The sequence below is a fragment of the Rana temporaria genome, chromosome 2 (assembly GCF_905171775.1).
Source record: "Rana temporaria chromosome 2, aRanTem1.1, whole genome shotgun sequence".
Taxonomy (NCBI): Eukaryota; Metazoa; Chordata; class Amphibia; order Anura; family Ranidae; genus Rana; species Rana temporaria.
The window spans coordinates 372967311-372994468 of record NC_053490.1 but is presented as its reverse complement, the minus strand read 5'-3'; the positions used below and the strand labels follow the sequence as shown (position 1 = coordinate 372994468).

General features: G+C 41.5%; 1 protein-coding gene across 1 annotated transcript in view; it reads right to left on the bottom strand.

Moving 5' to 3' along the window:
• Positions 1-27158, bottom strand: part of GRM4 (glutamate metabotropic receptor 4) — a 262245-nt gene that overhangs the window by 93431 nt on the left and 141656 nt on the right. The window contains exon 3 of the mRNA XM_040337806.1: positions 15562-15778. Within this exon, the coding sequence (XP_040193740.1) occupies positions 15562-15778 (217 nt within the window). The remainder of the gene's footprint in view (positions 1-15561; positions 15779-27158) is intronic.

The window sequence follows — 27158 nt, the reverse complement described above, 5'->3', positions numbered from 1 at the left end:
ACTGTCACTGGCTGCGTGCCGCTGATGATTTTCAGCCTGATTTGTGGGCAGCACAGGGGCTTAACGGGCGGCAGGGCCGCCATCAGGAATTATGGGGCCACTTGCACATCTTCAGGCATGGGCCCCCTGGAGCAGAGAACCGGGATGGGGGGTGCTGCCGCCTGAAATTGAGAAGCAGGGGGGGGCTGCCGCGAATTTAGAAGCGGGGGCCCTTTACAAAAAAAGAAAAAAGAAATAAACAAAAATATATATAAAAAAAGGGGTGTAGCCATCCTCTGGGCCCTTTAATAAAAAGAAAAAAAGAAATAAATATATATAAAAAATATATTTTAAAAAGGGGTTGCAATCTGGGGCCATGGGGACCTCTGGGCCCTTTAATAAATTTTTTTTAATAAAAATAAATTACAAAAAAAGGGGGTTGCCATCCGGGACCTCTGGGCCCTTTAATAAAAAATTAAAAAAAAATATATAAAAAATAAACATTTATAAAAAAATAAAAAAAAGGGGGGGGTTGCCATCCAGGGCCCTGGGGACCTCTGGGCCCTTCAATAAAAAAAAAATATATAAACAAAAATAAAAAAATAAACATTTATAAAAAAAATAAAGGGTGTTTGCCACATGGGGCCCTGGGGACCTCTGAGCCCTTTAATACAAATATATATATATATATATATATATATATATATATATATATATATATATATATATATATATATACATATATATATATAAAATAAATAAAAAGAAATACAAATTAAAAAAAAAATGTTTTTTATAAAAAAAAAAGGGGGGTTGCCATAATAACAACACTTATATTATATTATATTATATTATATGATATTATATATATATATATATATATATATATATATATATATATATATATATATATATATATATATATATATATATATATATATAAAGAAATATATAAAAAAAGATTTTTTTTATAAAAAAAAGGGGGTTGTCATCCGGGGCCCTGGGGAACTACGGGCCCCTGGGGACCCCCAGACCTCTAAAAAAAATGGCCCTTTAATAAAAAATAAAATAAAAATATATTAAAAAAATATATATTTTTTTTTATTTAAAAATAAATACAAAAAGGGGCGTTGCCATCTGGGGCCCTGGGGGCCTCCGGGCCCCTGGGGACCCCTAAAAAATTGTCCCTTTAATAAAAAATAAAAATATATTAAAAAAAAAAAATGTATTTAAAAATAAATAAAAAATTGGGGGGTTGCCATCTGGGGCCCTGGGGGGCTCCGGGCCCCTGGGGGCCTCCGGACCCCTAAAAAAAAAAGGGGGTTGTCATCTGGGGCCCTGGGGAACTACGGCCCCTGGGGACACCCAGACCTCTAAAAAAAAATGGCCCTTTAATAAAAAATAAAATAAAAATATATTAAAAAAAATATATTTTTTTTTATTTAAAAATAAATAAAAAAAGGGGCGTTGCCATCTGGGGCCCTGGGGGCCTCCGTGCCCCTGGGGACCCCTAAAAAATTGTCCCTTTAATAAAAAATAAAAATATATTAAAAAAAATATTTTTTTTTATTTAAAAAAAAAAAAAAAAATGGGGGGTTGCCATCTGGGGCCCTGGGAGGCTCCGGGCCCCTGGGGGCCTCCGGACCCCTAAAAAAAAAAAAACATTTTTTTTTTTTTTTTTTTTTTTAAAGGGGTTTGCTTTGGGCCCCCAACAGTGACAGGGCCCAGGGCACCTGCCCCATTTGCCCTGCGGTAAAGACGGCCCTGCTTCTGGTACAGCATCCTAAGTAAACTGATCAAATTCATAATGCTAATTGGGTACAAACATACAGAGCCTGACATTTCTAATGTGTATTATTCCATTGCAGGCCTTTTTTTCTTCTTTTGTTCTTTATTTTTTTCCTTCCCCCCCCCTTGCCGGCCTGCCCCGTTTGGGCTCCGCTCATAGAGGGTGACCCTCTGTTGTGTCACATGGGACCTTTGTCATCTGGCGTGGACACCTGTGCATGAGCTCCGAGAATTGGAGCGATCTCTGGGAGGACTATTGGACACCCCCATCTGCTATAGCAAAATCACAACGAGACCACTCCCTCATTTCATCAACGGTAAATGATCGATTTAATTTAATCTTTCTTATTGTACGGATACAATGCCGTGTTTTTGTGTTTTCCCTCCCCTTTTTCCACCCCCCCCCCTTTCAAACAAAAGGTATTTCTATATGAATAGCGTGGTGGGTGATTTTAAATGGGTTGATTGTAAACTTATGAAATGTTTAATGTAATTCTTCTGTATATTCCCTTTCAGTCACAACACAATAAACCTCTGAAGAAGACCATTAGGGTCGAAACGCGTTAGGACACCGTTTATACATGCCATATACAATAATAGCTGTATAAATGTTTCGTTGTGTACTGTAAAACACCAGATGTATTTCATGTTTTCCTGCTATGCCGCAACTTATGTTCTATTTATGCAATCCAATATCCCCTTCCTTTTTCGATAATCTTGATATATGTGAATAAATACATTTTTTATTACAACTCATTTTGTCTACTTGAGCTGCCAAAAAAAACCAATTGGGAAAACTTTCTCTGTTGCATATACCGGGGTGAGCAGCATATTTCTCTCCACCACATGTGTTCTGTCCATTTCAATTGGGTAAGATTTTCCTCATATAAAATCTTTGCCCCCTCCTGTCTCCTGGCCACCCTCTCAACTTTCATATGTGATTGTTTTTAATTAATGAAGAAGGAAATGCTATCTACTAAGAAAGCTTTTTTGCCTTGACTCTGCCTTTTCCAATGATGCATACTTTTTGTAATAATAAGCAGTGTAAATACGTCTTTATCTGTTTCTCAGTGGTGAGGAATTCCCAGAGCAAAGACATGACCCCACTGTGTGTGTACTACCTCCCCCCAGCCACAGCAGCCACCCAGAACCTGGAGCTGTGTGGTCTTGTAACCACTAGGACCACCATTATTACAAATAGTTTGCAGCAAAGGGTAAGCAGCAGTTAAAAGGGTTGTAAAGGTTCATGTTTTTTCACCTTAATGCATCCTTTGTATTAAGGTGAAAAAACATCCGATGATTACCGCCCCCCCAGACCCTGTTTTACTTACCTGAGCCCTGGAAAGTCCCACGTCGCGAACACGCTTGATCGATGCCCAGGCTTCTCGGCTTTTTATTGGATAGATTGATAGCAGCGCAGCCATTGGCTCGCCGGAGGTGGGGCAGAGTCCTGCAATTGGCGGCTATGGACGCGAAATGCAGGACTCTGGATTGGGCCCGCAAGGTAACCCCCTTGGGAGAGCGCTTCCCAGAGGGGTTATCTGAAGTGGGGAGGAGCCAAGAGAGCCGCTGAGGGACCCCAAAACAGGAGGATCGGGTCCACTCTGTGCAAAATTAACAAAATTAAAATACGATATGTTTGTTATTTAAAAAGAAATGTAAATCAAACCTTTACAACCACTTTAAAGCATACTTAATATGCAGCCTTTACTTCTTCTTTAAGACCATTAGTGTTGGCTTTTTTCCAGCACCACTCATTTCACTTGACACCTTTAGCCACCAGCAATCAGCTGCTGCACTTCCTTCATTCTGTCCACCACCAGCTACGAGTAAGCATCACAGGATGCGAAACATGTCAGCTCTTTTTTCCTAATACACTTCTTGTTTGACTGCATGAATTTTGGCTGTTTTTTTCATTTGAATTTTTGTTGTTTTTTCATGTTTTGAATAAAGACATCGGCCCAGATTCAGGTAGATTTGCCCTTTAGTTACACCTGTGAAGAGCAGCTGATTTGCTCTGCGCTGGGGCAAATTGGAAAGATTGCCACCTGATTCAGGATTCCTTTTGTCTGCTAATTTGCTCCTTTGTAAGGCAAAAATCAGGGCGTAAGGCAGGGCAAGTGAAAGTGGGTGTGCCCTATGCAAATTATCTTTTTTCCACTCAGCAGTGGTTTGCGCCTATTTTCAGGGCAAATTTTGCCCACCTGCTTGCACTGAGCAAATAAATAGGGGCAGACCTGCGCAGGTCCTGTGCAAAATTACATCCTGCTTGTTCCACCCCCCCTGAGCAAGGTAATTTTGCCCTTTGCTGCGAGATGGCACCTCCCGGCCCAAAAAAAAAGAGGAAGGCTAATTTTGTGGCAGCGGAGATGGAGATCATGCTGGAGGCACTGACGCGCCATACTGCTGTTCTGTATGGCGCTGAATGCCAAAATACTACCGTAGCCCAAAGGAGGGCAATATTTGAGGTGATAACCTTAGACATCAATGCCCTGGCTTTGAGGACCGGACTTGGATGGACATCCATAAAAAGTTCACGGACATGCGGCGTCGTGTCCGGGACAAAATTGTCCTCATTAAAAAGCAGAGCAGGGGCACCGGAGGAGGACCAGCCTGTTCTGTGTGACTCAATCCGGAGGAGGAGGTCATCTCTCAGAGTCTAGCGCTGGATCAGGTGGAGGGACTGCCAGGCTATGACACCACTGTTGGGGACTTGGGGACTGGTAAGTTTTTTGTTTCTCATATCTGCTGTGTATCATGGGAGGGGGTAGAAGTGAACATATGAGGGGGTAGAAGGGAAAATGTAACAAGTTTTTGTTTCTCATATCTGCTGTGTATCATGGGAGGGGGTAGAAGGAAACATATGATAAGTGTGTTGCTCCAGCAACATTTTTGTTTTGTGTCATCCACAGATGTTGATGATGAGGCTGGGCTGTCGTCGGCTGTAGGGCGACCCACGCCATCCCCAGAACATCATGGGGTGCAGTCAGGCCCTCTCTAGATCCTGGGCATGTTGGTGGAGGAGGATATTGGCCAGAGTCCATCTAGGGAGGAGGAAGTGGTGGAGGAGGCCGTTATCCTCAATCTGGAGGAAGCAGTGTCCCTCCAGGAGGATCCCACCATCTTTGACCGACCCACCACCCCCCCGACCATAACATCATCCCCCTCCAGGGCAAGCCCCTCCAGTGTCCCTCCCTCCAATGTCCCTCCCTCCAGTGTCCCCCCTCCAGTGTCACTCCCTCCTGTGTGACCCCCTCCCCTTCTGCTCCCTCAGTTCGTGCCCCAGCCTCTCCTCCAAGGAAGGCTTTTTCTAAAACTAGGGGTGTACCCTCCAGCCTCCGTGAGGGTCTGCAGGAGGAGCAGGCCCGGCAGACCCACCATATAGGGGAGATGGTGGGAGACCTGAGGCAGGTGCCGGACAGCCTGGCATCCTCCTCCTCCTCTGTCCAGCAGGCCCTCACCCACCATGCTGACCGGGGGGACCGACAGAATGAGACCCTGGAGGATGTTAGTGGCAACTGCGCAGCCATTGTGACCTGTCTGGTTGAACAGCAGGATGCCACTGCATTATTAACTTCGGAGGTGAGCAGGTTGGCAGGTGCGGTGGAGGCCAACACTGCTGCTGTGCGGGAGGAGGGGAGACTTACCCGACGGCAGTTGAGGATCACCACCACATGGCAGATGAGGATGTTGGGACAGACCAACACCGTCCTCAACCGCCTGGCTAACGCCATGGAGGGCTTGCAGGCACCACCTGCCAGGAGAGATGAAGTAGGGGTTGATGCTCCCCCCCCCTCCATCCCCACCCTATGCTCCACCACGGTGTCTGAGGAGCCAGAGTCGGGGCACCTTTGGGCCAAGGATGTCCAAAAGAAAAAAATTATTTATGACCATTTTTTTTTTTTTTTTGGTGGCTCAGATTATGAGCTTGTTTTTTGGTTATGCTCAGATTTTGAGTATTTTTTTTTTATTGATGCTCAGATTATGAGCTTTTTTGTATTTTGTAGCTGCCCCTGGCATGTTGGCACACAGATGTGAGATCCAGAAAGTGTGGGTGCTCTGCTTGTTCAGCTCGTCCGTCTTGGTGCTGCTGTAGTTGCTCTCCAGCTGACCTGTGGCCATCTGTTGCTAACTTGCCCCTGCTTTTATAAAGTGTAAATTTGCCCCGGCCAAACAGCTTGCGCGCTTTGGGCGCAAAATGCTCCTCACACGCGCAAGTTTATGAATCAGTGGCAGTTCCTCATTTGCATATTTACTGAGGGAAAACCATGAGAGCGCAAGTTGCTCCCTGAGAAACTGCCTCCGTGCAAAAATGCCACATTTCAGGCTTAGCTTGCTTTCTGGGTCACCCGCAAATTTGCCTGGGCGCAAATCCGTACTTGCGCGGCGCAAATCACACTTGCTCCCGCGCAAGTCGTACCTGAATCTGGGCCATCGTTTTTTGAGGAGTGCGGCGATCCAGGATTTTTCTTTCATCTCACCCATTAGCAACTGCTGCATCTCCTCTGACTATACTGTACTACTTCAACATCTGCCCTTTGTCCTGCCTCCAGCTTATGTCACCACAAATGCGCAAACTTTTATTTGAACCTGGCCTGAGTCCTTTCACTGTCACTGCTGTGCATACACATTTCAATCCAAACATTCACACTTCCACTATAATGTAACAAAATACAATGAGGGAAAGCAATCAATGTCTTTTAGCTCTGCAAATCTAGAATTTTTCAAAAGGCTACTGGATAATTTTAGTGGCTTCCCACTACTTGGGGAAAGTGTCTGGAAAGAGATTACTGTTTGCAGTAGATTTTCTTATGGCTAATCAGGAATTTGCTAGTGGGTGGAGGAGATAAAATTGCCTGTTATGTATTAGTGTGTTATACTTCTCTCCATCCAGTAGGGGGAAGCATTGTAAATATGTTCACTTCTTTATTGTTCTGGTATAGCTATGCATTTTTAGCATCTATGGTTCCTGTATTTCTGTGTTGGATAAAGTAAAGACATCCTGTAAATGCCTGTCTATATGGCTCAAATTAATTTTAAATACACAAAACTGGTGACAAGGATTGGATTTTAGTGGATGGAAACTGCAGAGACAATTGAAATCAGCTTGAGTGAAGAATCGGAAATTGTGTTTTAGAAAAACATCTATAAATATCTTCAGCATGGCTTCTCTGGGACACATGGATGAATTTGATGTGGCTAATCCATCCTCATGGGACTCTTATGCTGACAGGTTAGAGTTTTTCCTAGAAGCTTTTATGAGGTGGCCGATGCTGTGCAGAAAAGAGCTGTGTTACCGAGTGTTATTGGATCTAAGACTTTTGATATTGTCCGCTCACTGATATCTCCTGCTAAACCAAAAGACTGCTCATATGAGGAAATACTGGCACTGTTAAAAAATATTTTTTCACCCACTGCAGCTGAAACAGTGAGGCGTTTCCATTTCAACAGACAAAACTAACAACCGGGTGAAAGCATTGCAGCCTATATTGCATAACTGTGCAAGCTATCTAAAAATTGCCAGTTTAGAATCCTTGCTAAGGGACAGGCTAGTGAGTACAGTAGACATGTGCACACTGAAATATTTCATTTCAGGGTTTTGGTTTCGTCCAAAAAATAAATTAATTTAGTTACTCTCGAAATTATATTTTATTTATTTTGTTTTGTTAAAAAATGCATTTGAATTTATGGCTTATGGTGTCTGTCGGATGTTCTAAGAAGATTCGATGGAGCAGCTAAACTGTACGACGCCGCAATCGTACATTTCCAGTCAAATGCATCTGCCAACAAGCTATAGTAAAATTCTAATGTTGTTTGACTAGTAATAATAATTAATAATTAGAATTCTTCTATAGCCTATAGCCCATCTATAGCCTATGGGCGGAGCATGTCGAAGGGTATTATACATATTTTTGATCGTATCGAAAGCCAGAAGTTATATTTGGTGGCCTAAAATGGATGAAGTTATTGAGAAGTGGGTACAGAACTATCAATCTACCTGTCATGCTCCACCTAAAACCTCAGTACATCCCTGGGTCACCTTGGTCGTGGTTGCATATAGATTTTGCGGTGCCTTTTCAAGGACAAATTTTTTTTTTAGTTGTCGATTCCTTCTCAAAATGGCTGAGGTTGTATCAGTTACATCCCTCATCTCAGCCAATGTCATAAGAGTTTTAGGTTGGCTGTTTGGTCCACATGGGTTGCCAGATACAATCGTATCTGATAATGGAATGCAATTTACCTCCTCAAAATTCAAAACCTTTATGGCAAGCAATCTTATTCGACAAATGGGTGGTAGGGGACGGTTGTGTAATTATAATATGTACCTCATTTAACCACTTAAGCCCCGGACCAATATGCTGCCTAAAGACCCAAGGGGTTTTTACAGTTCGGGACTGCGTCGCTTTAACAGACAATTGCGCGGTCGTGCGACGTGGCTCCCAAACAAAATTGGCCGCCTTTTTTCCCCACAAATAGAGCTTTCTTTTGGTGGTATTTGATGACCTCTGCGTTTTTTATTTTTTGCGCTATAAACAAAAATAGAGCGACAATTTTGAAAAAAATTCAATATTTTTAACTTTTTGCTATAATAAATATCCCCCAAAAACATATATAAAAAAAATGTTTTCCCTCAGTTTAGGCCGATACGTATTCTTCTACCTATTTTTGGTAAAAAAAAACGCAATAATCGTTTATCGGTTGGTTTGCGCAAAATTTATAGCGTTTACAAAATAGGGGATAGTTTTATTGCATTTTTTTTTTTTTTTTTTTTTTTACTACTAATGGCAGCGATCAGCGATTTTTTTCATGACTGCGACATTATGGCGGACACTTCGGACAATTTTGACACATTTTTGGGACCATTGTCATTTTCACAGCAAAAAATGCATTTAAATTGCATTCTTTATTGTGAAAATGACAGTTGCAGTTTGGGAGTTAAACACAGGGGGCGCTGTAACATTTAGTGTTCACTTAGTGTGTGTTTACTACTGTAGGGGGGTCGCGACGGAGCGGCTAAAAACAAATAGCCGCGCCGTCGTCCCGGATCGCTCCCCGAGGCTAACCGACCGCCGCATGTAGCGGGGGGGTCCCGATCGGACCCCCCACCCACGTCAAGCAGAGCACGTACAGGTACGTTGATGTGCCTGTCCGTGCCATTCTGCTGACGTATATCTACATGAGGAGGTCGGCAAGTGGTTAAAGACCATATGACATGGAATAAAGTGACATGTGCAATAAAAGTGCAATATGGCTACTAATGAATGCCTGAAAGTGCTATAAGACATGAACTGAACCATTTGATAGAAGGGCTAAAAATAGCGATGGGTAACCATTATTTCTCGTTTCACAACCAGTACTACAAACAGATTAAAGGGGTAGCAATGGGGGCACGTTATGCCCCCAGTGTGGCCAATGTAGTACTTCACAAATGGGAAGAAGAAAATATACATGCCAAAAAATGGGAGGGCCTCCTATTTTATATGAGATATATCGATGATATCGTATTATTCTGGGAAGGTTCCAAAGATAGTCTGGAATCATTCATTAGGATGCTAAATACAAATGTTTATGGGTTGAAATTTACAGCAGAATACCACACAGAGACAGTTAATTTTTTAGACTTGGTACTCACAAAAAAACGAAATAAAATAACTACTACAACATTTTTCAAAGAAACCGACAGAAACGTGGTTATGTGCCCTAACAAAACTGTCATCACCGGCAATGGCTTAGGGGGATACCCAAAAGCCAATTTAAGCAAGTGAGAAGAAATTGTGACAGCTTGCAGGATTACAAGATCCAATCAGATATTCGTATTACCAGGTTTATTGAGAAAGGTTACCCCCAAAGAATTGACAAAGTGTAGAAATAAAGTTTCAATCGTGGACGGAAATTCACTCCTAACTAACAACAAACCCAAAAAGAAATGAGAATTAGCATTCATTAAAGGATTTCACAGACAGTATAAAGAAGTCGAGAAAATCTATAGAAAGCATTGGCCAATCCTTCTTAAGGATAAAGACCTCAAACCCCTCCTCCCAACGAAACCCAAATTTATATATAGAATGAGAATACTGTATGAGAACTCTTATTGTACTTCAAACGGCTGCTGCTGCTGTTTCATTGGATCCCTGATTGATTCAAAAGATTAATGGGATCATAGCATCATTGCTATTAATACATGTAGTATTTAGCCCATTTCCTTATGCATAACTGAGAAGGTGACTCAAGAGTGGTAAGATAATTTGGCACTGAGCAGTGTACTGTAGGCTTGATTTGTGCACTCTTTTTATACGTGTTGGAATGCCCCTGCCCAATGCAATATGTGGGGAGAACCAGGATCAATGAGCATATCACCAACATTGCCAAAGGGTTCACTAAACATAGTGTATCAAAACATTTCAGATTATACAATAATAGGGATCCTCGTTTGTTGACTTTTTATGGGATAGAAAAAATATCTAAACATTGGAAAGGCACGTATATCCTAAACTGGCGGCCTCTAATGCCCTGTACACACGATCGGTTCATCCGATGAAAATGGTCTGATGGATTTTTTTATCAGATATCCGATGAAGCTGACTTTCATCAGTCTTGCCTACACACCATTGGTTAAAAAAACGATTGTGTCAGAACGCGGTGACATAAAACATTAATTATTATGCTTGTGACATTTGAGATTCTAATATCCAGCATGGGTGATCAATGCATAGTTAATAAGATCAGAGGAAAGCCGCACAAATAATTTTATGAGTGTGGAGGGCGGAAAATTGTAGCTCCACCAATCGCAGTCACTTCTTAGCCATATAGGGTGAGCATGCCCAGTGACCAATACGCTTCCTGATGATGTAATTATTATGTAACGTACAGTGAGGCACTTCCGGGTTTCCCAGCTTCCGTTTTTTTTGCCCATGTACGAGTGGAACGCACATCAGCTTTGGACGTGAGCCCAGCAGTGAGCAGCTTCCATATCGCAATCATTGCATGCTATCCTCAGTGCCAGGCTAGGACTCCTACTACTGTATTACTGTGTGTATTACTTTTAAATAAAAATACAGTATTGCACTATGGATTGTCCCTTTGTTTCCTTATGAGATAACTTGGAGGAGAGGAGGATACAGCACAGAGGATTTATCCATTAACTAAGGGCAGCCAATAGGATTTCCATACAGCGCATTAGACCGTCTTTTTAAGTATCCATCTGGTTATGCAGCAGTTTTCATATCTGAGCACTTTTGGTGTTGTTTCATACTAACAGTGAAGGAATTCTCCTCTACTATCAAGATTTAAGTATTAATAATATATGTTATGGACTTTATCACCTTTCCACTCTTTAATTATTTCACATTGGCAAATTTATTGTTGCACTTTATATTCAAATGGTTCAGTCCATGTCGTATAGCACATTCATTAGTAACCTTATTTCACTTTTATTGCACATGTCACTTTATTCCATGTCATATGGTCTTTAAAAAACGGTACATATTATAATTACACAAGCGCCCCCTACCACCCATTTGTCCAATTGCACAGTGTTTAGTTCATTGTTTTGGGGAGCAGCTGCATATATTAGGTATTTTTTCACAAATTATTGTTTGGCGCAAGGTTCCCTCTCAAAACCAAGCAAACATAGTTACATAGTTAGTCAGGTTGAAAAAAGTCCATCCAGTTCAACCATAAAAAAACAAACAAAAATTTAATAATATCATGCAATCCCATATACCCAATCTACACCCACAGCATCATTTCACCCTTTATCAAATGGTCAAGCTGAATGTATGGTCCAGACCACCAAAGACTCATTGAAGAGAATTGTTAAAGGAGATTGGAATCAGAGACTTGCAAATTTCCTTCTGCAACAACATGTGACACCATGTCCAAGCACTGGTTGTAGCCCAGCAGAGCTCCTAATGAACCATCGTCCAAAAACATGTTTGGATTGTTTACACCCTGATCTGGCATCGGAGTTACAAGAAAAGCAAGAACTGCATTTAAGAAAGGATGCTAATGTTTCTTTGAGAGTGTTTGAGCCTGACAGTGCTGTCAATCTCAGGAACTATTCTGCCGGGCCACGTTGGATACCAGCAAAGGTGCTTGTGGCTACAGGACCTTTGTCATACAAACTAAAAAAATACTGATGATAGAATATTACAAAGGCACGTTGATCAGATCTGAGAAAGAAGTGGTGGAATTGTACCTACTGCTGGTTCTAGTGGTACTGATATTTCAGTGATGCCAGATTATGGTGAACCATTGGTTGATACATGTGCTACTCCTCCAGGAAATGTTGCGGAGCCAGTTTCTCTCAGTCCCTCTGACACACAGCACAAGAAGAAGAATTGCCCCCAACTGAGGGTCCCAGGGAACTGTCTCAAACCGTGGTCCTTAGGCGTCCAAGGAGAAATATTTTTTTTCTGGCCATACATTATATAGTTTTTTCTTTGTCTTTAAAAATAACAAACATGTCATACTTACCTGCTCTGTGCAGTTGTTTTGCACAGAGGAGTCCAGATTCTCCTTTTCTCTGGTCCCTCGCTGACACTCCTGGCCCCTCCCTTACTATCACGTGCCCCCGTAGCAAGCAGCTTGCTAAGGGGTCACCCGAGCCGACCTGCAGCTCTGTGTGTCCATTCTGACACAGAACCATGGTTCAACCCCACCCCCTCTCTCTCCTCATTGGATAACTGACTTTGATTAACAGCAGCAGAACCAATGGCTGTGTCTTAGCCAGGAGGGAGAGTCCCTGACGACCAAGGCACTCGCGCACATCACTGGATCGAGATTGGGCTCAGGTGTGTAATAGGGGTTTGAGGGGGGTTGCTGATCACAAAATGTTTTTTATCTGCAAGCATTCAGATAAAAAAACCTTCTGCCTTTACAAACACTTTAACTGTTCAGTAAGGTTGGTCATACATTATACAATATTGTATTCAATTTCCTTTATATTTATCTTCAACTATGCAGTGCAAGGGGCTGTCTGATTGCATACAAATTTAAAAAGTGTTTCGGTTTGACCTCTTATTATATGGTTTTGGTAAATCTGATGGAAAATTGTACAAGAAAATTATATAATGTATAGCCAGCCTAACTGTAGAGCAGGGAGAAATGGGGAGTATCTAAATAGAAACTGCACCATATAAAAGCAACAGAAAAGGGGAAATGTGAACATACCAAAAAATAAAGCTAACAAATATATAATCAGGCTGCGCTGGCAGCACATGGAGGCTAGCTCCTCCTCCTCTGTCCATCTTAGTATGGTCTGACGATTCTTGCAGAGCAATGCATGAACACTACTTAGGTGGAAGGTAACAGACATTTCAGCTAAAATTTTAGTTTGAGTTTCCCAGTGGTTCGAAGTTCTGTTACTGCTATTAAAAAACATGTGACAAAAGAGTTTAAGCTGTACTAATGAAAAAGGCAAAGGGAAGACAGGTGTAAGACTACTGGATTAACAACCAACTTCAGCTGTTCTTGAGAGCAAGGTATAAACTTGAAAACAAAATGTGTGAAAGAATCAAACATAAAAAATGATACAGTGTCTCACAAAAGTGAATACACCCCTTACACTTTTGTAAATATTTTATTATATCTTTTCATGTGACAACACTATAAAAATGACACTTTGCTACAATGTAAAGTAGTGAGTGTACAGCTAGTATAATAGTGTACATTTGCTGTCCCCTCAAAATAACTCAAAACACAGACAATAATGTCTAAGCCGCTGACGAAAAAAATGAGTACACCCCTTAGTGAAAATGTCCAAATTAGGCCCAATTAGCCATTTTTCCTCCCCGGTGTCATGTGACGCATTAGTGTTACAAGACCTCAGATGTGAATGGGGAGCACGTGTGGTAATTTTGGTATTATCGCTCTCACTCTCTAATACTGGTCATTGGAAGTTCATCATGGCACCTCATGACAAAGAACTCTTTAAGGATCTGAAAAAAATAATTGTTGCTCTACATAAAGCTAGGCTATAAGAATATTGCCAAGACCCTGAAACTGAGCTGCATCACGGTGGCCAAGACCTCTACTAAAGATGATGCACAAGAAAGCCTGCAAACAGTTTGCTGAAGACAAGCAGACTAGGGACATGGATTACTGGAACCATGTCCTGTGGTCTGATGAGACCAAGATACATTTATTTTGTTCAGATAGTGTCAAGCGTGTGTGGTGGCAACCAGGTAAGCAGAACAAAGACAAGTGTGGGAGTGTCATGGTCTGGGACTGCATGAGTACACAGTTCATTGAGAGAACCATGAATGCCAACACGTACTGTGACATACTAAAGCAGAGCATGATCCCCTCCCTATGGTGACTGGACCGCAGATAAGTATTCTAGCATCATAACAACCCCAAACACATCCAATATGATCACTGCCTTGCTAAAGAAGCTGAGGGTAATGATAATGGACTGGCCAAGCATGTCTCCAGACCTAAACCCTATTGAGCATCTGTGGGACATCTTCAATCAGAAGGTGGAGGAGCCCAAGGTCTCTAACATCCACCAGCTCTGTGATGTTGTCGGAGTGGAAGAGGACTCCAGTGGCAACCTGTGAAGCTCTGGTGAACTCCATACCCAAGAGTGTTAAGGCAGTGCTGGAAAATATTGGTGGAAAGACAAAATATTGTCACTTTGGGCCCAAATTGGAAATTTTCACTTAGGGGTGTACTCACTTTTGTTGCCAGCGGTTCAGATAATAATGGCTGCGTGTTGAGTTATTTTGAGGGGACAGAAAATTTACATCGTTATACAAGCTGTACAGTCACTGGGCTAGATTCAGATTGGTTAGCGGATCTTTAGATCCGCGTAACCTATCTGATTTACGATCCCCCGGCGCAAGTTTTTGAGGCAAGTGCTGTATTCAGAAAGCACTTGCCTCTAAAGTTGCGGCGGCGTATCGTAAATCCCCCGGCGGAATTCAAATTCTGCGGCTAGGGGGCGTGTAGAATTGAAATCAGGTGCGTCCCCGCGCCGAACGAACTGCGCATGCGCCGTCCGCTAAATTTCCCAGCGTGCATTGCTCCAAATGACGTCGCTAGGACGTCATTGGTTTCGACGTGAACGTAAATTACGTCCATCCGTATTCGCGACCGACTTACGCAAACGACGTAAAAAATTCAAAATTCAACCCGGGAACGACGGCCATACTTAACATAGGATACGCCGCATATAGCAGGGGTAACTAATACGCCGGAAAAAGCCGAACGCAAACAACGTAAAAAAAAAGCGCCGGGTGGTCGTTCGTTTCTGAATCGGAGTAACTCCTCATTTGCATATTCGTCGCGTATACAAACGGAAGCGCCACCTAGCGGCCAGCGTGAGATTTCAGCCTAAGATCCGACGGTGTAAGTCACTTACACCTGGCGGATCTTAGGGAGATCTATGCGTAACTGATTCTATGAATCAGTCGCATAGATACGACGGACGGAACTCAGAGATACGACGGCGTATCAGGAGATACGCCGTCGTATCTCTATCTGAATCTGGCCCAGTATCTTTACATTGTAGCGAAGTGTAAGTGTAATTTTCACAATATAAACAAATAATTAGGGGAGGTATATTCACTTTTGAGAGATACTGTATGCGCACAAGATACAGGATCTTTTGAGGGACAATGTTGTAGAATGATAGTGCAAAATTCTATTTATTACATTCATTATGCTGTAAAAATATATTTTAGGGAAAAAAAAAGAAAATTCGAATCATAATAATAATAAAATGCACAACAGTCACATTAAAATTTATATGAACTTAATAACAAGTACAGCATAACAAATGAGCAGTCTTACCATCTTCTCTGGACTTCTGGATAAAAGCTTCCACTCCGCTTTCCCCATAGCTGCCTTCAGATGCTAGTGTGGACACATAACTCCATTTCAGAGCTTTCACAATATCCACCATGGCCTGAGCCTGATAAGTGTCTGATGGAACCACTCGAGAAAAAAAGTCATATCGACTGTTGTCACTTAGATCTGGAGCAGTGGAGGCATAACTAATTTGTGGAATCTGTGAAGATGAGAAAGGCAGAGCAATTTAATAATAACAACAATGGAGCACTGCAAAAGATAATATGCGGATTGTAAAGATTTTAAATGGCACATACACAAAACCCTTTTAAAATGTGAATCAATAATAATACAGTTTAACACCAATATACATTAGCAGTAAGTGCACGTGTAAGTAGAATCAATGTGTATGTACGTGTGTTACATTTCCTATGCATGAGACATCTCCTCATAAAGCATATTAACAGCAGCAAAACTTTAAAAAAAATGACAGTGGTAGATAATGACAAAAATACTCAGAGAGAATGATTACAACATGCATTCAGTGTCTATTAACAATGACCATATAAAACCTGTGATAAGAAAAAGAGCTCTACACTATAACAGGTATAGAGTGAGAAAATGTACCTTGCAGTAATTATAATGTAATTTAACCACTTCAATACCTGCCCATAGTCATATCATATGATACCTCCAGATGGGATCTCCCATATCATGTCCTCGGATTTCCGGTGGTATAGGGGGCACGCGCACCCGCCGCGTCACAGAGGAGCCAATGCACGGACTCGGCGGGGGCGATCGCTCATGACAGAGCAGGAACGTGAATTTGTGTGTAAACACACAGATCCACACCCTGTCAGGAAGGAGGAGCCAAATTGTGTGTTCCTAGTATATAGGAACATCAATCAGTCTCCTCCCCTAGTCAGTTCTATCCCCCTTACAGTTAGAATCACTCCCTAGGTAACACATTTAACCCCATGATCGCCCCCTTAAAATCGCGGCATAGTGGGCGGGCGCACCCGCCGCAAACTTCGTGACTGTGCCCACGGGACCTGCGTATCGTGTCACAGAGCTGCAGAACAGGGAGATGTAAACAAGGCAGTTCCCTGTTCTGCCTAGCAACAAGACAGCGATCTACTGCTCCCTGTCATTGGAAGCAGTGATCTCTGTCATGTCAGTGGTAGCCCATCCCCCCACAGTTAGAATCACTCCCTAGGACACACTTAACCCCTTGATCGCCCCCTAGTGTTTAACTCCTTCCCTGCCAGTGACATTTATACAGTAATCATTGCATATTTATAGCACTGATCACTGTATGAATGTCAATGGTCCCAAAATAGTGTCAAAAGTGTCCGATCTGTTTACCTCCATTACTAGTAAAAAATAAATTAAAAAAAATATACAAATAAAAATGCCATAATCAATAAACTATTTTGTAGGTGCTATAACTTTTGCGCAAACCAATCAATATATGTTAAAGAATACATATTGGCCTAAACTGAGAAAAAAAATTGGGGATATTTATTATAGCAAAAATGTAAAAAGTTTATTTCAAAATTGTTTGTTAGTTGTTAATTGTTAATTGTTTATATATATATATATATATAGTATATATATAAAAACCGCAGAGGTGATTAAATACCACAAAAAAAGCTCTATTTGTGGGGAAAAAAATAATAATAATAATTTACATAGATCACAAATGTAATGAAAGAAGGGGAGCAGCAGATTTAAAGTGGATGTAAACCCCCCATACACAAAGTGAAGTGAACAGCCTCAGATGATGCACAGAGATTAACCAAATCTCCCTATATTGGTTTTATATGTATATCTGCTGTGTTCACATTTTTTATACTGTTCAGAAAGTTGAGATCGTGTTAGGAGATTTTCTCTTTCTGGTTAACACAGAGTGTGATGTCTGGGCATACAACCAAGATAGTTAACAATGCTGATTGGAGGAAAGGCACACACCCCCTCTCATCATAGGCCGAGACTCTAAGGCCTCGTACAGACGAGAGGATATCCGCTGGAAACGGTCCGCCGGACCGTTTCCAGCGGATAAATCCTCTGGCGGATTTGGATCTGATGGCTGTACACACCATCAGATCGAAATCCCCGCAGAATACATCCGCGGTGACGTGGCCGAGCCGTCGCCGTGACGATGATGCGGCGACGTGCGCGACCCTGGAAGGTAAATACTTCCACGCATGCGTCGAATCATTACGACCCATGCGAGGGATGGGAGCGGACGGACTGATCCGGTGAGTCTGTACAGACGACCGGATCAGTCCGCTGGTAAGAAATGTTTATCCGCTGGGAATCCGTCGGCTGGATTTTTATCCGCTGGGAAATGTCCGCTAGGCCGTACACACGACCGGATCTATCTGCTGGAACTGATCCGCGGATCAATCCCAGTGGATAGATCCGGTCGTGTGTACGGGGCCTTAGAGCTGTTTTGTAATAGGAGCTGCTCTCTGCTAATCTATTTTAGCAACCTCCTTTGACAAAAGATTAAGGCTGCATTTGTCTAAATAGTCAAAAAATATGTCAGGAGTTCTCAGGCTGATAACCGAGGAACCGTTCAAAGGAGAGCTATAAGACTTGGCTCATTGAAAAGAGATAACAAAATGCTGCAGATATATGTGCCCAGCTCAAATTTCATGAATCAAGTTTACATCCACTTTAAGGTGGGGAGTTTTAATCATTTGATTTGATAGTTTTTAGCCCTTTTAATGACCCCCTCCTGTATGTCTTATCTTTATTCTGTCTCTGCAGTAACCTGTATGATACTTTCACTGCTTATCCATCAAACTAACCCTCTCATCTTTATTATATCACTGTATGTGACTTGTACATTAACCCTTTCCCCTTGTGTATGACTTGTAGAATAATGATGCATGGTATCTAGTGCACCATTAACAAGTTCCATATTTTAATCAGCTTAGTGCCTACATATTTCTTCATATCCCAAAAGTGTGGCAAAAAATTTGATTAGCTTGGGTTGTCTACTTTCCAAAAATATGTTTTCCTACTGTCCTGGTATTTCTTTTTGAAATTCTTATATCAGAATGAAAGTAAAAATAAAGTGGTTATTAAAATATCAATACAATTCATATGGGTACAATGCTGCATTACCAAGTCATTTTCAGTCAAACTATAACTTAACTGAAAAATAAAAAGTGGTCATGAAGGGGCATATACAGGCTGATGATCAAGTGGTTAAATGCATAAGGCTGCTTTCACACTGCTCTGTTGCAAAAACACAGTATATGCGTTTTTGCCGCTTTTCTGTCTCATTTTGCAACCTTGGGTGCATTTTCCATGCATTTTTGCTTTCTTTTTTAATGCATTTTCCATTCATTTCAATGGGGAGGTGTGTTTTTGGTACAATCTTTTTACTGCACCAAACATGCACCAAAATGAGCATGCAGGACTTATGAATGCAAATGACAGACAACTGACTAATATGAGGAGTTCTATAGGATATAATGATCATGCATTTTTCTTCCACTTTTGGTAAGGACATACATTGAAAAAAAATTGTTCAGTGTGAAAGGGCCCGAAATGCTGCAACATCTGTCAAAAACTGGAATTTCTACTTTGGTTATTGTTACCCTTTGCATAGGTATGTTGAGTAGTGAGCACCATGAAGATTAAAAAGTTACAAAACTCTGCAAAGGGCTGAATTTACAGTTATTGTAATTGCAGACATAATAGGGTGCCGTGACGAGGCTCTGTGGCTTACGCATGTATTTGCAAATGTGTGCAGACTAAACCCCTGTTTTAACCATACTGTTAGATAGGTTGATTTGGTTGTCAGTGGGCTGGCCGGTGTGTTACTGTACCTTTTAAGAAGGGGTGGCTCCCTTCAGTCCACCTGACCTCCACCTATCCATCAGAATGCATGTGATTCCATTGTGGAGTCTCTCATAAGCTAGAGATAGGACCACAGATACCAGGGTGCCGTGACGAGGCTGTGTGGCTTACGCATGTATTTGCAAATGTGTGCAGACTAAACCCCTTTTTTTAACGCATACTGATAGAAAGGTTGATCCGGTTGTCAGCGGGCTGGCTGGTGGGTAAAACTTGGATCTTTCCTTGGATTTGTCCTTGGTCTTGTTTATATCAGACATAATAGGGTACAGCCAATTAGCACTGGTATAATTGAAGTCATGAGCATCACTGACTCTTGGTGTAACTGCATTTGCGGGGGGGCAGTTCCAGCCGCAGCTGATTAGCCAACGAATGACAGCTGCTTTCCAGGTTCGGCCAAACCTAAGTTTATCACTAATTAAAAATAGCCACTGAAAGAATCAGTAAGCAGCTGCCGTGCTTGGTTTTCGTTTGCTTTTCTATAATCCAAGTATACTTGGACTACAGTGGCAAAGAATAATTCCCAGCTCAACTTAAAGCGGTGGTTCACCCTTAGATAGCACATTTTCCCCTTAGATTCCTGCTCGTTTTGTCTAGGGGAATCGGCTATTTGTTTTAAAATATGAGCAGTACTTACCCGTTTACGAGATGCATCCTCTCCGTCGCTTCCGGGTAAGGGCTGCGGGAATGGGCGTTCCTTCTTGATTGACAGTCTTCCGAGAGGCTTCCGACGGTCGCATCCATCGCGTCACGATTTTCCGAAAGAAGCCGAACGTCGGTGCGCAGGCGCAGTATAGAGCCGCACCGACGTTCGGCTTCTTTCGGCTACGAGTGACGCGATGGATGCGACTGTCGGAAGCCTCTCGGAAGACTGTCAATCAAGAAGGAACGCCCGCTCCCGAAGACCCATACCCGGAAGCGACGGAAGAAGATGCATCTCGAAAACGGTAAGTACTGCTCATATTTTAAAACAAATAGCCGATTCCCCTAGACCAAACGAGCAGGAATCTAAGGGGAAAAAAAATATATTTTAATAAATGGGTGAACTCCCGCTTTAACAGCCAGCAGAAAACCAACTTTTCCTGTTTAACAGTTCACTTTAAAAACTGGGTTTTAGATTGCACACATTTACAAATACATGCAGAAGCTGCAGAGGCCGCAAGAAGGCAACCAAGTATTATCTGCACTTCTAACTCTATACATTTTGAGAGACTTCATAGTAGAAGCACATACAGTTGTGCTCAAAATTTGCATACCCTGGCAGAAATTTTAACATTTTGGCATTAATATTGAAAATATGACTGATCATGACAAAAAACTGTCTTTTATTTAAGGATAGTTTTTTGGATCCTTTTTAAATCATAATGATAACAGAAATCATCCAAATGGCCCTGATAAAAAGTATACATACCCTGGAATTTTTGCCCTTGGTACAGACACAGAAGGTGGCACACACATGTTAAAATGGCAATTAAAGATTAATTTCCCACATTTGTGGCTTTTTAAATTAGTGTCTGTGTATAAATAGTCAATGAGTTTGTTACCTCTCACATGGATGCACTAAGCAGGCTAGACACTGAGCCATTAGGAGGTAGAAAAGAACAGTCAAAAGACCTGTATAACAAGGTAATGACATTTTACAAAGATGGAAAAGGATATAAAAAGATATCCAAAGCCTTGAATATGCCAGTCAGTACTGTTCAAACACTTAATAAGAAGTGGAAAATTTGGGGATCTCTTGATACCAAGCCAAGGTCAGGTAGATCAAGAAAGATTTTGCTGGAAAATCGAATGAAGTTGTGCACTGTAGCCAATCAGCTTCTAACTTCAGTTTGTTTAATTAAGCTTTGACAATAAAACCTGGAAGCTGGTTTCTACGCAGACCTGCACCAGAATTTTCACTCTCCAATTTTAGTAAATCAACCCCACAATCTCAAGGATCAACTTAGGGTCACTATTCACAAGGCCCCAGGACAGCTGCCACCTTTCAGCTTCTTCCAGACATAACCCAGTGAGTTATATGGTGCCTCTCAGGATCAAATCCTCAGTGGTGAGGTTCTGTGGTTGGTTTCTGAGTAAAGCCAATTTACCCCTGGCACGTCTGAGGCTTCCTAGAGCAGTTGTAAGGTCCATGGTCTTTTTGACACAGCAGCAGCCCAGCAGCTCTGGAATCCTCCTGGGGAGCAGGAACCCTGCTCTTCAGTGCCTCAGACTGTATCCCCATTCCAATCCTCTACTGGACACACCTCCCCAGGGATTGGCTGGAGCTTATTCAATATTCATTCATTCTCCCACCCTAAGCTTTAGAAATGTCTTCTAGAGGCAGGGGGAAACAATTAAACTCCCAGCCTGTGAGACCCTAATCAGACTAGAACAAACAATCACTGCTCCCTTGATTGCAGAAGGAGCCAAGAACGACTGTAGATTTGCCTAGCATCCCACGCTAGGAGGGTGCTAAGTATACAACTATCTTGGCCAGAAAGACACAAGTAATAGTTAATAAAAAAAGGGGAGAGTGGGGATAGGGGAATAGTTGCTGAAGCTAGACCCCATATAACCCACTCAGTGTGTTGGAGGGGACTGTCTTGGTACTGATAAAATGCAATAAACAATAATAGTGTAAAAAGATTTATTTAAATATAAAATTGCAAAACAATTGTACAAATCCAGGATTGGTTGAAGTCTACTAGTTTCGCGGGTTTACCGCTTCATCAGGACAGCCAATCTAAACAATAAATAATACAATAATACATATAACATACATCAGCAAGGCATTATGCGATAAAATAAATTTAATAATACATATAAACTTACCCGGTGGGTCAATTGTTGGTGTGTGGGACCGGGCGAATAGGGGGGATTGCCCCAGCGGCGAACAGGGGGATAATAAACCGTGGAGATCTAAGTGTAAACAAAGATATGTGTATGGTACTAACAATGTGTATAATTATATGATATACACCATATTATAATGGTATTTGGCTCGAACACAACATGTGATCGAGCCAAATACAAATACTTCTTCCTCTCCTCTCCCCCCCCTTTTTCCTATTTCTTTCCCCTCCTGCCTTTCCCTTCCCCTCCCCCATCCTTTCCCTTTCCCTTCTTCAGCCTCCCCCCCCCCCTTACCCTGCCATCACGTGTTGTGTCCGAGCCAAATACAATTATAATATGGTGTATATCATATATTTATACACATTGTTAGTACCATACACATATCTTTGTTTACACTTAGATCTCCACGGTTTATTATCCCCCTGTTCGCCGCTGGGGAATCCCCCCTATTCGCCTGGTCCCACACACCAACAATTGACCCACCGGGTAAGTTTATATGTATTAATAAATTTATTTTATCGCATAATGCCTTGCTGATGTATGTTATATGTCTTATTGTATTATTTATTGTTTAGATTGGCTGTCCTGATGAAGCGGTAAACCTGCGAAACTAGTAGACTTCGACCAATCCTGGATTTGTACAATTGTTTTGCAATTTTATATTTAAATAAATCTTTTTACACTATTATTCTTTATTGCATTGTATCAGTACCAAGACAGTCCCCTCCAACACACTGAGTGGGTTATATGGGGTCTAGCTTCAGCAACTATTCCCCTATCCCCACTCTCCCCTTTTTTTATATGCAACTGGGATGAGGGTACATTTTTAAGTTCATTACTACATTTTAAATGAGGCTATACTCGCCCTTCTTCTCAAGTAATAGTTAATGAAATAATTTATATTACAAAGAACTAATTAGGAACACATCAATGATGAATATGTATATGAACATGCATATAAATAAAATATGACATAGCAAAGGACTTTTGTGTTTCACATACAAATAACTTATCAAATCACATAAATACATATATAATGATTAGGTAGACTACATTTGCAGTTCCCCTTTATGTTAAGGATATTTGAGCAATTACAGATGCTAAGAGACACCCATTTATATCAGCTAGATCTGCTACTATTCATGTATGATCTGAGTGAGCCCCAGAAAGTCAACAAAATGTTCTGCACTGAAGAGGATCAGTGGCATCAAGAGTTAGCTTTGAATGTCTTCCCCTTGGGTACTGCACCAAGAGACCCCGTTGCACAGCATAGACTCTCAGAGACTTAGCAGAATCAGTTCTGCTACTTATTCTATCTGTATGGTTGTTCTGCAGCACATATCTATGTTGATGCTAACACTGTCATAGGTGCCTACAGCAATTAAAGGTAATCTGTCACCATAATCTTGTGTTTTGTCTCTGGAAAACAGGGGTTAGTGTAAATGATCAGTTAGACTTGTTACCTAGAATGTTTCATATTCCATAAAGGCAAAAAAAGGGAAATACCGGCTTAATTTTAGTAATTGACATGACACACAGACATGTTTCCAAGCATTGCCTCCCTTAATCACAGCATGCAATATTATTGTCTGAGTGGAAGAGCCTGGGAAGAGAACACACGTCTTCTACAAAATTATTACATTTATTTTATCAGTTTAGTGTTGAGTGAGTTTTCCATGTTTCAAGAAAAGATTTACTTAATTTAACTTTATTTATTATATCCAGATTTTATTTTTATTTTGTTTACATTTTAAACAAATCTTGAGTCGAGAGAAATATAAGCTGCTTTTTTGACCTCCTCCTGAAAATACTACTTGGTGATCTAAAGCTACTAAATACTTTCTAAGTCACTCATTTGATAACAGCCACAGCCAATAGAGACTGAACTTCATTTCAGTTCTGGTTACTTGATCTGGATCATATCCTCAGAAAATATAAAAGTAATTGGATTGGATCAGCATGGCAGCAAAGGAAATTAGTCTTTTCAGACGTGGAGGTAAGCAATGACAGCCTGTGCAGGTATCCCTTAATCAGTGCATGCAAAATACCTCTTATCCATCAATTTGTATCTTTTGTTTTAGCTTTTAATTACATATAAAAAACTTTAATCTTTTATTCCATACACATAGCATATGCAAATAAAAATAATCCACATTAATCTGCAGACATCTTCAAAAAAAGGAAAAGATTAAATACCACACACATTGTTTTAATATAATTTTTTATCCTTGTGTTAGCCATGATAAATTGCTGTCATAAGAAGCAAAAATTTAAAAGTATACTGATGCATACAGTCATTACAAAATTACCTCTTCCTGTGTGGTCCTAGTGCCGTGCCTTTATTTGAATTGCTAAGGCCTCGTACACACGACCGAGTTTCTCAGCAAAAACCAGCAAGAAACTTGCTGGGTTTTTTTTTTTGCCGAGGAAACCGGTCGTGTGTACACTTTTCGACGAGGAAACTGTAGAGGATCTCGTCGAGCCAATAAGAGAGCATGTCTTCTTTTTCTTTGACGGGAATGGGGAAATTTCACTCGCCGAGATCCTCGACAGCCTAACAAGGAAATCGACAAACAAAACGATGTGTTTCGCCCGTCGAGTTTCTCGGTCAAGTGTACGAGGTTTAAGGATTATGTACAAGGGTGTTGAGAGAGCTTCTGAGGCCCATTTACAATGCAGGTGAGGGAGAAACATACATATTGCATATATAGTACGCTTCTAACTAGGTTGCTGACAGCTTTAATTTTTAGCTCCTTTGCAGCCAGTGGAGGGAAGTTTGATTGATTTTGGCTGGTCTGGGTTCTTGCTTGGTTGCAGGCTCGACTGCTTTCCCTGATTTTTGGAAGTTTACAAAATTTGGTGGGTAGAATAGGCAGACTCCCACTTATACAGTCTTAGTTGGGTTGATTTACTAAAGGAAAATAAACTGTGCACTTTTCAATGTGCAATTGCACTCTGCAAGAGCAGTTGCTCTAGCTCTTAATAAATGAGGGGAAGGTCTGCTTACATCCATCATCCAATCACGTGCAAACAAAAATGCTGTTATTTTTTTTTTCCTTGCATGTGATTTGATATTCCTTGCAAAGTGAAGCTTTACCTAATTTACTAAGTTCTGGAGCTCTATAGTGCTCACCTCACTCAAAGTCCCAAGGGCGAACTTTTCTTTTTTTGACACAAAACTTAGGGATGGAGGTGTATTTCTGGTGACACCAGACCCTTATTTATTTTTCCCTAAGTTCTGGAGCAACTGCACTTTCAGAGTGCAACTGCACTTTGCAAAGTGCACAGCCTATTTGCCTTTAGTAAATCAACCCCTGTGTGTCTGTGCAACCAATGCATCTCAATTGACAGCAGTGGGACTGCCTGCATGAGTATGCACCTTTGCATCACCATGCAGGTAAACAAAGGTCTCACACAGGATACAGATTTATATTCTCTGTGTGAACCAGGCCTTACATAGCAAAAAACTGAAACAGACTTTTTTTTTGTACAGATGCACTTAGTGTTTCAGTTCCAAATACAGAAAAGCTTTGGGTTCTGCCCCATCAGTGAGTTCAAACCTAACAGAGCCTATTGACAATTTGGCAAACTGGCAAACTGGCTATGGTTTGGATAGTTTGCCCACTTTAAAGGCTCGTACACACTTTAAGAAAATTGGGCGAACATTTTCATCCAAAGAATTTTCTGATGATTTTCGTATCGATTTTTCAAACGGAATCAAACTCTACATTTTTTCTCCTACAGAAACAGAACGAATGATTTCCGTATGATTTCAACGAAATTCAGAAAAGAAAGACTGATAGCTAGATTCACAAAGAGTTAAGCCGGCGTATCAGTAGATACGCCGTCGTAACTCTGAATCTAAGCCGTCGTACATTTAAGTGTATTCTCAAATTGAGATACACTTAAATGTAGCTAAGATAAGACTGCCTGCGCCGTCGTATCTTAGCTGTCTAGTTCTGCCGGCCGCTAGGGGCGTGAACGCTGATTTACGCCTAGAATGTGTAAATCAGCGAAATACGCCTATTCACGAACGTACGCTTGCCCGTCGCAGGAAAGATACGCCGTTTACGTAAGGCGTTTTCAGGCGTAAAGTTAGACGAACAAATAGCTGGCCTAGCCAATGTTAAGTATGGACGTCGTCCCTGCGTCGAATTTTGAAAATTTTACGTCGTCCGTGAATGAGGCTGGACGTATGCGCCGTTCGTTAAAAACGTCAATCACGTTGGGTCATGATTTACATAAAACACGCCCACCTCTTCACAATTTGAATTAGGCGCGCTTACGCCGGCCCATTTAAGCTACTCCGCTTTGTGAATACAGCACTTGCCTCTCTGACGTACGGCGGCGTAGCGTAAATACGATATGCATTGCCGGGTCAAAAATACGCCGCCCTACCTGAATCCAGCTATGAGTATAATCAGAAACAAAAAACAGCAAAAAATTTCTTTCATTGGTTCTAATCGTCTATCGTTCATCTGATTTTCTTATAGTGTGTACCCCACTTAACCCTGCGGTGATGTTTGCAAACAATCAGTCAGAAGTCTGTAATTTTGTGGCATAAGCACAACCGTCACAAAATGACCGATTCCCAGCCAGCTGGCGTTGTAGATCCTGGTTGATGTTACTGACCAAATATTGTCATTACCACATTTGATCAATGACATTACCCATCTTCCCCTGGCTGGCTACTGTTTTTAAACATTTGCATTGGGAATGAAACAGGTGAAAATCAGCAGGTTGGGGATTCTCTCTGCCAGGTGGTGGATCATTGTGATTGGCAAGGATCTGGTGAGGCAAAACACTCAACCCCCCATCAAGGCACCTTGCCTCCATGATGGAGCCCCTTTACTATAGGTGAGGCCCATATATTCCCCTTCCACCTAGGTGGA